Genomic DNA, 13821 nt, shown 5'->3' on the forward strand with positions numbered 1-13821 from the left:
AAGAAAAGAAAAGAAAAGAAAAGAAAAGGTTGGGATAGAGGGAAGGAAATGGTGGGGGAGGGGGGAGAGAAAATTATGCAACATCTTGAATGTTGATTTTTGAGGTGTGTATGCAACTGTGACAGGGGAGATTTAGATTATAGATTATGAGGAGGTTCTTCACTCAGAGGGTGTTTGGGCACTGGAACAACCTCCCCAGGGCCCAGGGAAGTGGTCACAGCACCAGCCTGACAGATTTCAAGAAGTGTTTGGACAGTGCTCTCAGGCTTGTTTCGTGATTCTTGGGGCTGCCCTGTGCAGAGCCAAGCATTAGATTTTGATAATCTTTGTGGATGTCTTCCTACTCAGGATATTCTATGATTTTGTGACACTATGATTACTTCTCAGAAGCACATAACTGCTTAAATGTATTATTCAAAGCTTCAGTATTGTTAAAACATGATTTTGAAAATCTTCTTCTCTACTACCAAATAGGTGAAATTGTATCTTTCAGTGTCTTGAATTTCAGTGTAGAAAGTTTATTATTTTATGGACAATAATTATAAATAATTGTGCCAATAATTTAAAACACAGTTTGTGAGTATGAGGCATGTATTTCCTGTATACATTTCCTTCAGTTGCCGAGCTGATTTAATTTTCTGTTAAAAAAACTAGACTAGGACTTTGATTCCTCCCTAAGTAATTCACAATGTTAGGACTTCATGTAATTAATTATTCCTTCATGACAGTAAGTTGTAGTTTTCCTGTGAGTCATTATTTATACGCTTTATACTAGAATCAACACCCAGTTGATAAGTTAATGGGAGCTGTCTGTCACTCTGTGGAATGCTAATTACTCTGTCCTCTCTCGTTGTGTCTAGGTACCTGGGGAGTTTAACAAGTGTGGCTAATGAACAACACATGCAGTGGCTGTGGGACTTCAGTGGGAGGATGCCCTTTTGGATAGGCAAGTATATTGGCTGCAAGTTCCCTCTGCAGATTGCAGCTCCTGTACATGTTGAAAAGCAGAAACTGCTGCAGCAGTTCAAGCCCAGTTTTTAAGCACTGTATTGTCCTCAGATTTTTGCTGCTTTTATTATTTCAGTGTAAGGCATAACCCAAAAGCCATAATTTGCCTGGTTACTTGTATAAGTCTTAATCAAAAAGATGACTTTATCATGATGTCTACTGCTGGACTGTTTGTGTCTTGAAACCTTCCCTATTTTGGCAGAAGCTGATGAAAACAGTTCTGGTGCAGCTCCTAAAATTTTGTTTATCTCATCTTTGTTTTGACTGCTATTTTATTTATCCCTAATTTAGCTTTTTCTTTTGTTTAAATTTAAATAATTATTTGTCTTACACCTAATTTAATGGTGTTATTTTGTGTTAGAAATTTTACAAATTAACTAGATTATAAGCTAAAGAAAATTTCATTGCATCATTTCAGATCTAGCTATTTATTATTAGGAACTTGATATTTAATGAGAAATGGAAAGAATTTGGATAGATCTTCTTAGTACCTCCTTTCTGTGAAGGACTGCCTTAGTTCACATACTAATGCTACTGCTTTTTTCTAACCCTTCTTGTTTCTGCAATACTGTCCTCAGTTTGGTTCTTTTTCTCTGATTCAAAAAATGCAATTTCAAGTATCAAAAGAGATACCTATGAGGTGATAGAGCACAATAGATGAAAGAAAAAAGCATTTTAGATACGCACTATTGCAGAAAAGTGTATTTTTCTTTATTCATATGGCACTAACTGTTATTCAAGTGGACTAATTAAATCCTAAATTGTGTTTTGCTTATGTTCTACCAGATGTTTGCTTTTTCTCTCAGCATGCAATTGTATGCATTTTTTAATTAACAACTCACAAAATAACATAACTCTCTTAGCATCTGGCTCCAGTGACAATAAACATCACTGATTTGGTCTTACTTATTTCACACAGGTTTGAATGACCAAGTCAATCCTGGACATTGGGAGTGGAATGGAGGAGAACCTGTAACCTACATAAATTGGAGAAAAGGCTCCTACCACATTCCAGTGAGAGGGAGAAATTGTGTATTTGTGCAGAAGCGAGGAAAATGGCAAGCAACTGACTGCAGGAAGGTCAAACCAAACAACTATATATGTTCAAGAAAGTTGTAATGGATGGAGGATGCTTCTGAAAGCATATGGACATTCATGCTATTTCAGTATGTTAACTGTGTTGGAAAACCATCCTAATTATCAACAAGGCTTATTTTATACGCTGCCAGAGGTGCAGATGCACTGGCCCCTAATCAAGGTGTAGAGATCAGCTGCAAAAATTAAGTCTAGGTTAAAGTTTTGAAATCTTCACCAAGACTTTGATCTGCCACTTACTCATATGTATTTTTATGCCAAAGAGCTGCATCTCAAGGCTTTCATCACACTTCTATGTAAAAGTAATTTTTCTTTTACAGAAAGCATCATGTCAGTTGATTTGCTTTGTTCTTAAAAGAGGGGCTGTGAACTGCAGTTTTACTCTGCAGTCATGAAAAGAGGAATACTGCTGGGGTTGGAAATGAAAGTACATGGTTGTCTAAAAACAGATCTTCTTGCATAAGATGGGAAATGTCATGTAAGTACTGGAGTTTCTTTGGTGGATGCCTGAGTATATCATACAGAAGTATGATATACTGGAGATTGCCTGGTGACAGAGTACCCACAGCAGCAAAACCTTGTGTTTCTTCTACCTCCTGAGGCCAGCTTCAGAACCCAGGGGATCTGCCCACACAGAGTTACATCTGTTTCACATTCCTAAGCAATTTTTTTTCTGGAACTGCAGGATGGTGCTGTAATTTTGTGTGTAATTAAATAATGGGACATCTATAAATCAAATGTTATAGCAAATGATGATTTATTTAAAAAAAAGAAATGTAAACTTAATCCTAGGATATTATCTGGGGATATTCACTGATATATGAACATCAATAGGATTTATATGTGTGTATAAACCAATGTAATCGTGAGACATATTTTGTAGTAAAGCAGCTATGGCTTTTGAAAAGTATTAATCTGAATCCTTATTAGGGATTTGAGGCTTTTAAAAATAATATTTAAAAATCCAGATTTATTTCTGAGAAAGGCTTAAAACCCAGCAACTAATAGGAAAAAAACAGCTGGCCAGAACTTATTATTTTAGAAAAATACAGTTGCACTATAACCATTTTGTAAGATTATAGTAGATTTATATTTGACCTGTCAAAAGCTTGCTTTTGGACATTTTTATTGCCAGCTTTTGAATGACTAAAAAACAACTAAACAAAAAACCCCCAAAAAACTCAAACATGAAATGAGGATCCAAGCGTAGACTTCCTTAAAAAAAAAAAAAAATAAAAAAAATTAAAGCTCCTCTCATCAGGAGCCAGTGTTTGACAGTTGGTTTGGAAGTGAGTAGGGTGGATTTGCCCTGTACCTATGAACTCTCATCCTTCCCATCTGCCTGCCTGATGCCAGCAATTGATCCCCCCCTTGTCAGCCTCCACATCAATTTTGCATCAGAGCTGCAAAAACTCCTTCTTGGGCTCCTGAAAGGGACAGACAGAGCAGAATCACCTTTCCTCTCTGAGCTGAAGGACACTGTTTCAGGGGTTACATATTCCTCCTCTTTGCCTCTGTCATGCATGGGTTGCTCATCCTTCCTCCTTGCCTGTGACAAGTTAAATCAAAATGTGAGCAGCTGAACAGTCTTTCTGTGTAAGAAAGAACCTCCCTGAAAGGACTGTTGACAATTAAGTGCATCACAGAAGCAGAGAAAAAACGTACTGGGGACAGAAACTCCTCACCTTTTTTCTTGCTATCCACAGATGCAGACAAAAACATTTGCAGGATTTCTCTCTTCTTTTGTTTTTTCCCCCCTCCATTTTTTTTTCTATTTTTTTAAATGGTAATATTTATGGAAAGTTTCTAGACACTTTTGCTGGACAGAAACTCTTTTGTTTAAGGAGTTTTGCTAGGTCAACAAAGATACTGTCTCCATTACTACTTGTTTCCAAACCAAGTACTTTTGAATATCTGGTTTTAGACATGATTTTATTTGTGAAAACTTTCATTGCAGAAAAAAAAAAAAAGCATCTAAAATAAGCACTCTCAATGTCTCTTAGTGGTGTGTTCTGGAACTCCAGGGAAAATTAACTGACACATAAACATCAACTTTTATTTCTTTAGGGCATTTTTTTAATAGAAGCTGTAGAATTTTTTTGGTGCTAATTTGAAAAAACCTATTAAGATTATTCAAATACTTCTCCCAATTATTTAATAAATGAATTATATCAACACCAAGTGGGGATTTTGACAAAGGTGCTTGTTACTTGATCAGTAGCTAATAAATGACTCATGCCATCTGACACAGCAGTCACCTCAGTTTTGCTTTTGTGAGAGTAGGGGAAATTTTCCCTTTTCCATACTTCATTTGAACTACTTTAAAGTGATTGCAGTGTATGAAGATTTAATTACACAACAGATTCTTTGTTGTGCTAACTGCATGAGTTTACTGGTTTAATTATATCAAACACAATACACTAATGAAACCAAAATTCTTATATGGCAGAGCAAGTACATTTAGAACAGGAAGGCTGCTGAATTTTTTTCCAATACAATTAACTGTTCCACACATTTAATTAATAAATTTTATTTTACCTGTCCTTAAAGAAGTGCTTTTTCACAGATCTTTATGTCTTTTATTTTTATTATTAGAATACTTGAGTTCAAAGAAGAAGACATACTCAAATCAGGGAAAGCACAAATAATTTTTTTTCTATTGACATAGGAGTTTATTACTTCTAGGAAGTTTACTAATGGATAGGCCTATAGTCTGAAGGAGCTTTGGGGATTTTTTTCATCTTCACTATTTTTGAATCACACTCTGAGTAAACTCCAGGAAAAATCAATATTTGCAGGATCAGTACCCCCAGGAGTACTTCAAAAGGCTGAAAATAAGAAAAAGGAGCATGCAAATTCTGGCACTCACATGGATGCCAGACTTTCAGGATAAACAAAGGATTTATTTCACCAGAACTATCCATATATCCATACCCATGAGCAACAGAACCAAGATGCTCAGTGAAAAGAACCTAGCAGTTACCTTAGATTTCTATACAGGGATGGGCTGTGTAAGCACTGTGTGTGCTTGTCACTTTTTACCACTTTCACTCCCCGTGAAATATCTTTTAAATATGTCAATATTTCAAATGAATTTGACAGGGAGGTAGTTAACTCAAAGCTGATGGTTTTGAAAAAAAGTGGTTAGGAAACAGATAGCAGAGGTACTTACTCTGTACCAAAATATTCTAAAACATTTCAGTTTTTACTAACTTTATATATATATATCAAGTATTTAGTCTGAAATAAAATCAGGAAAGTTTTCCAGATCTTCTTTCTGCACTTGCATACTTTATTAAATATCTTCAAGTCTCTATTCACTCAAACGACAAAAATAACTTTGAGAGAATTGTGCAAAAGATTCAGTGAATACTGGTGATTCTGCATTATTTACATCACAAGGTTGGTGCTACTGTAACACCATATATATTGTCATGTTTAACCCTGTAATGTGTGTGTAATAAAAAACCCCAAAACATACTTTGTTGAGTATGATTTTCTTTATTTCAAAATCTTATGAAAACTTATTTTCTAGTGATAACAACTTTAGTGTTTAGCATAGTATATATGCACTTTTAGTTAAGCATAATATACCTGCTGTTTACTCTACGCAGCTTCTGAATTCAGGTTTTTTTTCTGCTTGGGCCTATTCTTGAGTGAATACTATAAGGACATTTGTACCATGAGTTAACCATATACAAAGAGAAAATGCTGTTTATTTTGAGAAATCAATCTAAGAAAAGGTATAGGTCTGCAAGCAGATATATAAGGGAATGAATTCAAGCAAGACTGACAGTCTATAAAAATGAATTTTAATATGATCTGTGATTTAAAAAATGTGGAAAAAAGTCATCATCCCTCAGAAACCTCAGTCATCTGCAGAGGAAGTTTTCGTCTTTTGTTACCCTTTAAGAAGCTATGGTGACTGTAATATGGATCAATCTGCTATTCTGTGTTAATTCAATACTTTTCTCCATAACAGTACAACTTAAATGACATGAACAAAATAGACTCTTGTTTTAGGGCTTTTTTTGGCATTGGGGTAATGCCTTGTTTTCAATCAAAAGTAGTCTTAAAAAAAAGAACCTAATTAGAGGAATCCCATGGTTTAGAGGTATAGAAGACAAGAGAGTCCAGAAGAGCTGGTTGATATTCATCATTCCTCCCAACTCAAGACCAGTGTGTTCCCATGAGCAAGAAATCAAAGCTGGTAGGAGACATACAGGGATGAGCAGAGAGCTTCTAGCAAATGTCAAGAAGAAGAAATTTATGGAATGTGGAAAAAGATAGAGGCTGTATGGGAAGCCTATAGGAATATTTTGGGCATCCTTGTGTTAGAAGATACAGAGAAGGCAGAGTAACTGAATTCCTTCTTCACTTCAGACTCTATTGCTGAGTCCATTCTTCAGAATTCCCACATCCTAGAGGCAAGAGAGGAAGCCTGGAGAAAAGATGACTTTCCCTTGGCCAGTGAGGGTTTGGTTGGAGACCCTTTGGCTAGGCAGACAAAACTGTAAATCCATGAGCCCTGATGGGATGCACACACGGATACTGAGGGAGCTGGCAGGTATTGTTGCTAAGCCCTCTGCATCTTCTTAATGGAGGATAGGAGGATAGGTGGATCCTCTTCTTAATGAAGGATAGGTGATGACTGGAGGAAAACCAGTGTTACTCCCATCTTCAAAAAGGGCAACAAGGAGGACCTGGGAAACTACTGGCCAGTCAGCCTCACCATCATTCCTTGGAAACGTGATGGCACAGATCACTCTGGAGGCCATGACCAAGCATGATGATCTCCAGAGGCCGCTTTCAACCCTAATGATTCTGTGATTAAGAATCTGGTATCTGAAGTATTGCATATAATCAGAGTGAGTAAAGAAATAGAATTTTATGCACACAGAAGAAATTTTATGGTAAGTCTATATGTATTTTTTATTAAAAAAAAATATCTTACGTGCATCTTGGATTATATCACATTTTGTTGGTGGTGTCAACTTATTCAGTGGGTAACCTCTCTCTCTCATTATTCACAACAATATAGGAAAATGCATCTTCCTGAAGACTGAATTGTGTCTTGGCCCAGACTCCTTTTTTCTGTCCCATCAGTTTTCCCAGCATCTTTCTCCCTGTCCCATGCCTTAGCAATTTGCAGCAATTAATCACATACCCAGCAAAACTCCTCAGGTTGGGTCTGCAGTTGGCTACACTGTCAATTAGGCAGTACATATGTGCCAGGATCATTCAGAGACAACCACCCATTGTGCCCTGTGTATGTACCCACAGAGAACATGGACAGGAGAACATGGGCCAATACTTGTGAAAGGATGCTCATCCTAACCCCACTGAAGACATAAAAAAAAATTCTAAAGTGTGACCATGTTTATTTTGGCTACAGTATGCCACTTAATACTTTTCTGTGTTCTTTTGCCAGAACACAGAAAAGAAACAGAGAAATGTGAAGAGGAAAACATAAATGAGTGAAGAAATAAACAGAGCAACAGAGGACTTGAAACAGAAGGGAGTCCATGATGCAGAGTAACTAAGGTTAGAGGTACAAAACTAAAAAAACCTATTGCCTGTTCTTTCATCTCATACCTTGTTAAAAGACTCTTGGTTTCATAATTAAAAATTTCCCGTGAGGCCTGTATGTGATCTGTTTCCCTGAAACTCAGTAAAACAAAGACCACATATGGCCTTCTTTGATAAATACAATTATTGGAGAGTAAACTGCATAGTGATAATTCATTAGTTCTGCGGTCTTCATATGGGATCTGTGAAAAATTTATCTGGATACAAGTTTGTCTACATAGGATGTGTTTTGAAAATTGTAAGATATTGGATTGTATATATAAAATCCATTTTAATGATTTTATCTTCAATCATGGTATGATGAGACTATTTAGCTCAACAGAAGGCAAGTAATTCAAGCACTGCCCAAGAATTATTTTTAGGTATCAACTGGCAACGTAGATAATATCCATTAATGACTGAATAAACTCCAGCTTTGAAACAAATGAATAATACCACTTTGTATTTGCATAGCACTTACCATCTATAGATCTGACAATTTTAAAAGGATGGGCAAACATTCACAGTGACTATTTCTAGTGAAAACAGAATGTCCTGATTAAATTGCTACTATGAAGGCAAACCAAAGACACTGATGCATATAGCCATAAGATTTAACAACTAGAATACCATGAAAATGCTATATTAAAGGGTAATCAGGCAGGAAAACAAGTTTTTAGAAATGAAACAGCTTTTTTTTTTTTTTTTTTTTTTTTTTTTTTTTTTGTAGAATGCTGAGATTAGGTCTATTTGGAACATAATCATTATGTTCTCAGTCCAATCCCTGTAGTCAATTATTAGTCTATGCAGTTAATGTCACCACAAAGAGAGTTGCAAATGCTTGCTATTTTTAACTTCAGAATGAATATCTGAGCTTGCTGTCTGAGCTAGAATGCCTTCCTGTAATGCAGACAGGCTCTTGCCTAAGCAAAGAGGTTGAGGAGAGACCTGCTACCTCTACACAGCTATGTAGGCAGCTGAATTTAAAACAGATTATGGCAGTATTTAGATATTGAACAAACCATGGCCAGATATACCACATCCCATATCTTACCAACATTGCCTCTTGGAAAGCTGCCATAGCATACTATCATAGGCATGAAGGACCATTGTTAGCAGAACCAGAGCTGGCTAGCATGCTGCTTTTGTATCTCATCAGATCTTAGGTAAAACCATCCAAACCCCTGGAACTGGAACTGGCTTGACCTAGAAGTGAAGAGAGTTCTTTTACCAGCCTTTGGGCTGCAGAGCAGCTTGCAGAGTGACCTGCTGACATTGCTTTGCTTCAATCTTCTTCCCTACCCTTCTGTATACGGTGTTTTGTACATTTATATCTGAAGGCCTCAAAGACCTTTCTTATTGCTGTACGTTGCAGGACAGAATGGTATGTACTAAGAGTGGATTCTCATCTTGAAGAGGCTTTTTCATTGCCATTGCTCTCAGTGTAACATTAGCAGCAAAACATTTCCACATATATGTCAATACTAAGATTTTCATATATTTGCTGTTAACATTTACATTGCAGCAGGCCAGTTTAGTTTATACAGTCTGGGAAGCAAAATCATTTCAGTTCTACAATTTACTTAATTTTTTATCTTTCATTACCAGATACATCTTTAGATGGCCTGCAAATATGTATCTTGCTTCAAATAGTCACATTTCATGTTTGAAAGGCATTGGCAAATGTGACAGATTCTCTGCAGCAAAATAGTACAATATAATACAATATAATAAAATACAACACAAGATAATGCAATATAATACATAGGTCTGAATATCAGCCCAGTTTTTGGGAGCTTCAGCAACTAAAACAGATAGGAAAAGAAGGAAAACTCAAAATTTAATGCTCCTGTCATTGCTGGATATTTTGAGTAACTGTTACCAGTACACATCAGATACGAAGTGTTTTAGTTACAAAAGTCAACTGCTTCGGTTCAAATTGTTGGTGAACACACATATGATATAAGGATTCAATAGAAGTTCTAGGCAATAAATTAATTCCCTGGAAATCAAAGTCAAGTAACATCATACATCTAGTACAGGCAAATTAATTTTTCAAGAATAATACAAACTTGAGATAGATTGATAGACTGATAGATTGATAGATTTTCATAAAAAGAGGAATGTGTGGAGATCAGAACACCTAAATGGCAAATTATCTGAAGCAGAATTTCTTTTTTGTATTTAAATATTAAGATCAATGGTTGCAATGTTTATTGAAAAGAACTTCTTCTTCTCCCACAACTTTCCTCTATATGCTGTTCAAGCAGATTGTTTTTCCTTACATGTTGCATGACATGGTAATTTTGAAAAGATGCCTCCATTTTAAAGTATAGTAGTCTTTAGATATTTTTGTTGAGACTTGGGTAGCTAGATCCATAAATATATCTTTGTTAACACATTTTATTTAAATGTTCATTTATCATTATCACTTTATAGGATGCCTGGAGTTTCTTTGGTGCCTGAGCAGGATGTGGCAGTGTTAATCTTTGAAAATCCAGGAAGCAGAGTTTCTTCACCTTAAGACATTCTGCTCTGTGCTAGTGACATGTCTGCACTCTAGCAGCTGCAAACCTGCTGAGAAGAAGATGAAGTGAGGGCTAGTGCTTCCTGACAGATTCCTCTGACTGTCTGAGCAGCACTCTGTTAGTCCTGCAGACCTCGGATCATATCCCAAATCTGAAAGTCCAAAGTTAGACTTAATTTTGTCTCCAGGTTGAGCTTACTGTTTCAACAAACTTTAATCAGCTTGCCTTTCCTTATTGTAATGAAACAACACTGCCTGTTTTGACAGTCTCTGGCTGTATGGAATGGAAAGTCAAAATAAACAATGAAGACCCCATTGAACATTCTAATACACAACCTCAAATGTTTACTTAATTCCTCAGCCTAAACTAGACACCTTATCCAAACATTTCCTCCTGTTGATTCCTCCTGTCCTCCACAACATCCTGGGTTACTAGATTTTAGATAGGGGCTTCTAATACACATAACTCAGATTGAAATCAGAGTTTCATTAGCACAAACTTCCCTATCATAATTGTAATCTACAGTAATTGAATGCAATTAGCCCCACCAGGATCTCCTCTGAGCCCTCCTCTCCTCTGCCATAATCTGAGTCTTGGTTCTTGTATAAAGCTAGCATACTACACTCACAGCAATAGCAGCAGGTCTACAGGGTTGCCCTTTCCAGGATCATGTCACTGCTTCTCCTTCAGATCTTAGCGCTCTCATGTCTTGGAGCCACAGAGCTACCGAGAACTTCACAGCAAAGGAAAAGCAGAAGGCCATTTCATCACTTTCTCTACGTGAACAAAAAGCTGTTTGAAAGTCAAAATTCTCCTGAGCTGGTAAGCGAAAACCCAATAGTCGTAGAAGAGACCCTGAAAGTACCAAGCTTTTTTGTATCAATTCCACAGACAGCATCTGGAAGTGAGAAGAAAGAGGAAAAAAAAATGTCTAGATTCATCCTTCCCAATGCAGGACTTCACGCAAACCAAAACCCGAGAACATGGGTTGCACCTCGAGAGAACTCTCCTGAGGAAAACTTCTCTCCACCCCATCATTCCAATAAGAGAGAATCTGAATTTCCCTACAGAAAAGATGCCAAGAAATTCTGGGACCATTTCATGCTAAAGAAAAATTCAGCATCTGAAGAAGTTGTCCTGCCAATTAAGACCAATGAAATGCATCAAGAAAACTGCAGAACCCTGCCTTTTGCCCAGGTAAGAACAAGTATCCAAGATCAACAAAATGCCTTTACCCCATCTCTTGTAATCAGTAGCTAAAGGGACATGGGTTATTTGAGTAGCAGAGTCAAAGGGCTTCAGAACACTTGCTCATGATAAATGGCTGAAAGACACTCATGAAAAAGTTTTAGTCCAATGAGGCAAACTGCTAATTTGCAGCACTGGAAAGCCACACTCTAAATTTTAGTAGAGCTATTTATTATTTTTATGCACAGATACTCGGACATAGTCTAAGCAACCAGGGAAATGATGAGAAATTATCCATTCAATGAACATATATATCAACTGTAGATCTGAATTATGACCTCTCTCTTTCTCTCTATGTATAGATATAGATTTGTATGTGTATACATACAGTACACACATACGCACACACGTATGTGCGTACATATGTGCATATACAGACTCTCAGGACAAGTATGTACAGGAAAAGCTAGCTGTTTTCTTACAGCTAAGGAAGGATTGTTTTCTCCTGTATTAATTAGAAAACTGATGCTTATGTCTAATTCTGTGCTCAGAATTTGGAAAACTGGTAAATTATCCCATGCACAGATGAAGCCATTCTGTCATATTGCAACATCAAGACAAGGAAATAGTATAGGTAAAAGTGCTGTATTCCTTGTAAGTCATTATCTATTTTCAGTGTTTCTGTAATCACAATCTCTCAAGGACCATGTCTTTTCACATCCAGAACTAAATTTATTTCATACAGACATATGTACATACAGATGTTGCCTAGAAACCTGTACTATTTGTTCTGAGAAGAAAAAATTGGAGTAGTTTTGATTTCCCCCCCTTTTTTTTTTTCTTTTTTGTTTGGTTTTTTTTTTGTTTGTTTTTTCATGACTTCTAGCAAAGTCCATGGGCTATTTCTGCATCAAATACTTAAACTGCTTTCTGTTTCAGGGCGTTACTCATAATGGCTGTGAGAAGGTGACCATACAGAATAATCTGTGCTTTGGAAAATGTAGTTCTTTTCATGTTCCTGGTTCAGAAGATCATCTTTATAACTTTTGTTCTCATTGCTTGCCCAGCAAGTTCTCTATGAAGCGCCTGGATCTCAACTGCACTGATTCTGCTCCAGTGGTAAAAGAAATCATGATTGTAGAAGAGTGTAAATGTGAAACTCGGAAGATTAAAGACCGTGTGACTGGATCTCTACTGTCACATTTGCATGAAAATGTACATGAGCACAATTAATCTGTGCAAAGTACCTCTTAACTTGTTCATAAGAATTTTCCAATGAAAAAATTCAAAAAAGTTGTTTGCACTCTAGTGCAAAAAAATTAAAAATGTAGACTTTCTACATTATCTCTGTTTCAGTGATAACTTAACCTAAACTGTAACAAATGTTTCCTTGCAGCTGTTAAGGAAAAGGAGCTGAAATTACTGGGCTTATGTAAAGCTCTTACTTTAACAAGGGAAAACTAAAAATTCTCCACCCTTCCTATCACTGTTTCTAGGATGCTAGTAAACAAAGGTGGAACTAACATGATTTATCAGTACAAACCTGAATGTCAACTCGTTTTCATTGCCTTTGCTTGTGGGGAGTGCCAGTATAGCTCTATTGACAACAAAGATGAGATTTTAGGCTGTTCCCTATGAAAACAGGTCTACTTTGACATCAAGATAATGGCAGGAGAGTGTAAAACATAAATGGACTTGAATTACAAAGAAAGCTGTGACTAGTTCATGTCATATTCATTGATCCCAGTTGGAGTTCAGTTTTCATTGAAAACTAATATACTACACAATTTACACCAAGAGGTAATGGCAAAGGGTGTTTTGCCATAGAAATCACTTGCTCTCTTTTCCACATTCACTCTGTACCTTTATTTTTACTCAAAGTGTTCAACTAGAGAAGGAGAAAAAAAAAGCCAACTCCTACAGAAAACATTGCAGATAAATACACTGTTGTTATTATTTAAATTTAAATGCACATTTTCTAGTCCAATGAATTTATCATTGACAGTGAATCCAAGATAAAGTTTAAATAATGTTCTCAATGCTTAAACTAAAGCAGAAAAGGCATTTGTGTGACAGAAAATCTGAGAAGGACTTTATCATCATAGCAATACCTTAACAACTTTACAGGAACAGCTGAGAGAGCCCTGCTAGGAAGCATTGGAGTCTACTGCTAGGCAACACAGCACCAGTGACTATTAGCTGAACTGCTGGCTTTCCTGCTCTCTCCAGCTGCTTCTCCGTGGATTTCTCTAGCAGACCTGGCACACCAGACAGAGATCAGCTTCCAGTAACAGAGTTCAGTATATTTCTGTGCCAGTTTTGTCAGTCCTCTGGGAATCTGCTCTCACACCTGGGCCACTGTTGTTAAACTGTCAGAGCTCTTTTTTAGGGTATTGGAAATCACTACTGACTTAGCTTATTCAAGATCAAATTC

General features: G+C 36.6%; 2 protein-coding genes across 2 annotated transcripts in view; both read left to right on the forward strand.

The window, feature by feature from the left end:
- FREM1 (FRAS1 related extracellular matrix 1) overlaps positions 1-3013 on the forward strand; it is a 61722-nt gene extending 58709 nt beyond the window's left edge. Inside the window, exons 36-37 of the mRNA XM_079330475.1 lie at positions 861-946; positions 1928-3013. Of these exons, the coding sequence (XP_079186601.1) occupies positions 861-946; positions 1928-2127 (286 nt within the window). The 3' untranslated portion in view covers positions 2128-3013. The remainder of the gene's footprint in view (positions 1-860; positions 947-1927) is intronic.
- A 7855-nt stretch (positions 3014-10868) lies between these two features.
- Positions 10869-12620, forward strand: CER1 (cerberus 1, DAN family BMP antagonist; the record flags this gene model as incomplete). The annotated part of the gene is made up of 2 exons (XM_079330468.1): positions 10869-11396; positions 12327-12620. The coding sequence occupies 2 exons, from the start codon at positions 10869-10871 to the stop codon at positions 12618-12620; spliced, it is 822 nt and encodes a 273-aa protein (XP_079186594.1).
- Positions 12621-13821: the final 1201 nt, after the last annotated feature.

Source organism: Erithacus rubecula (genome assembly GCF_903797595.1).
Source record: "Erithacus rubecula genome assembly, chromosome: Z".
Lineage (NCBI taxonomy): Eukaryota > Metazoa > Chordata > Aves > Passeriformes > Muscicapidae > Erithacus > Erithacus rubecula.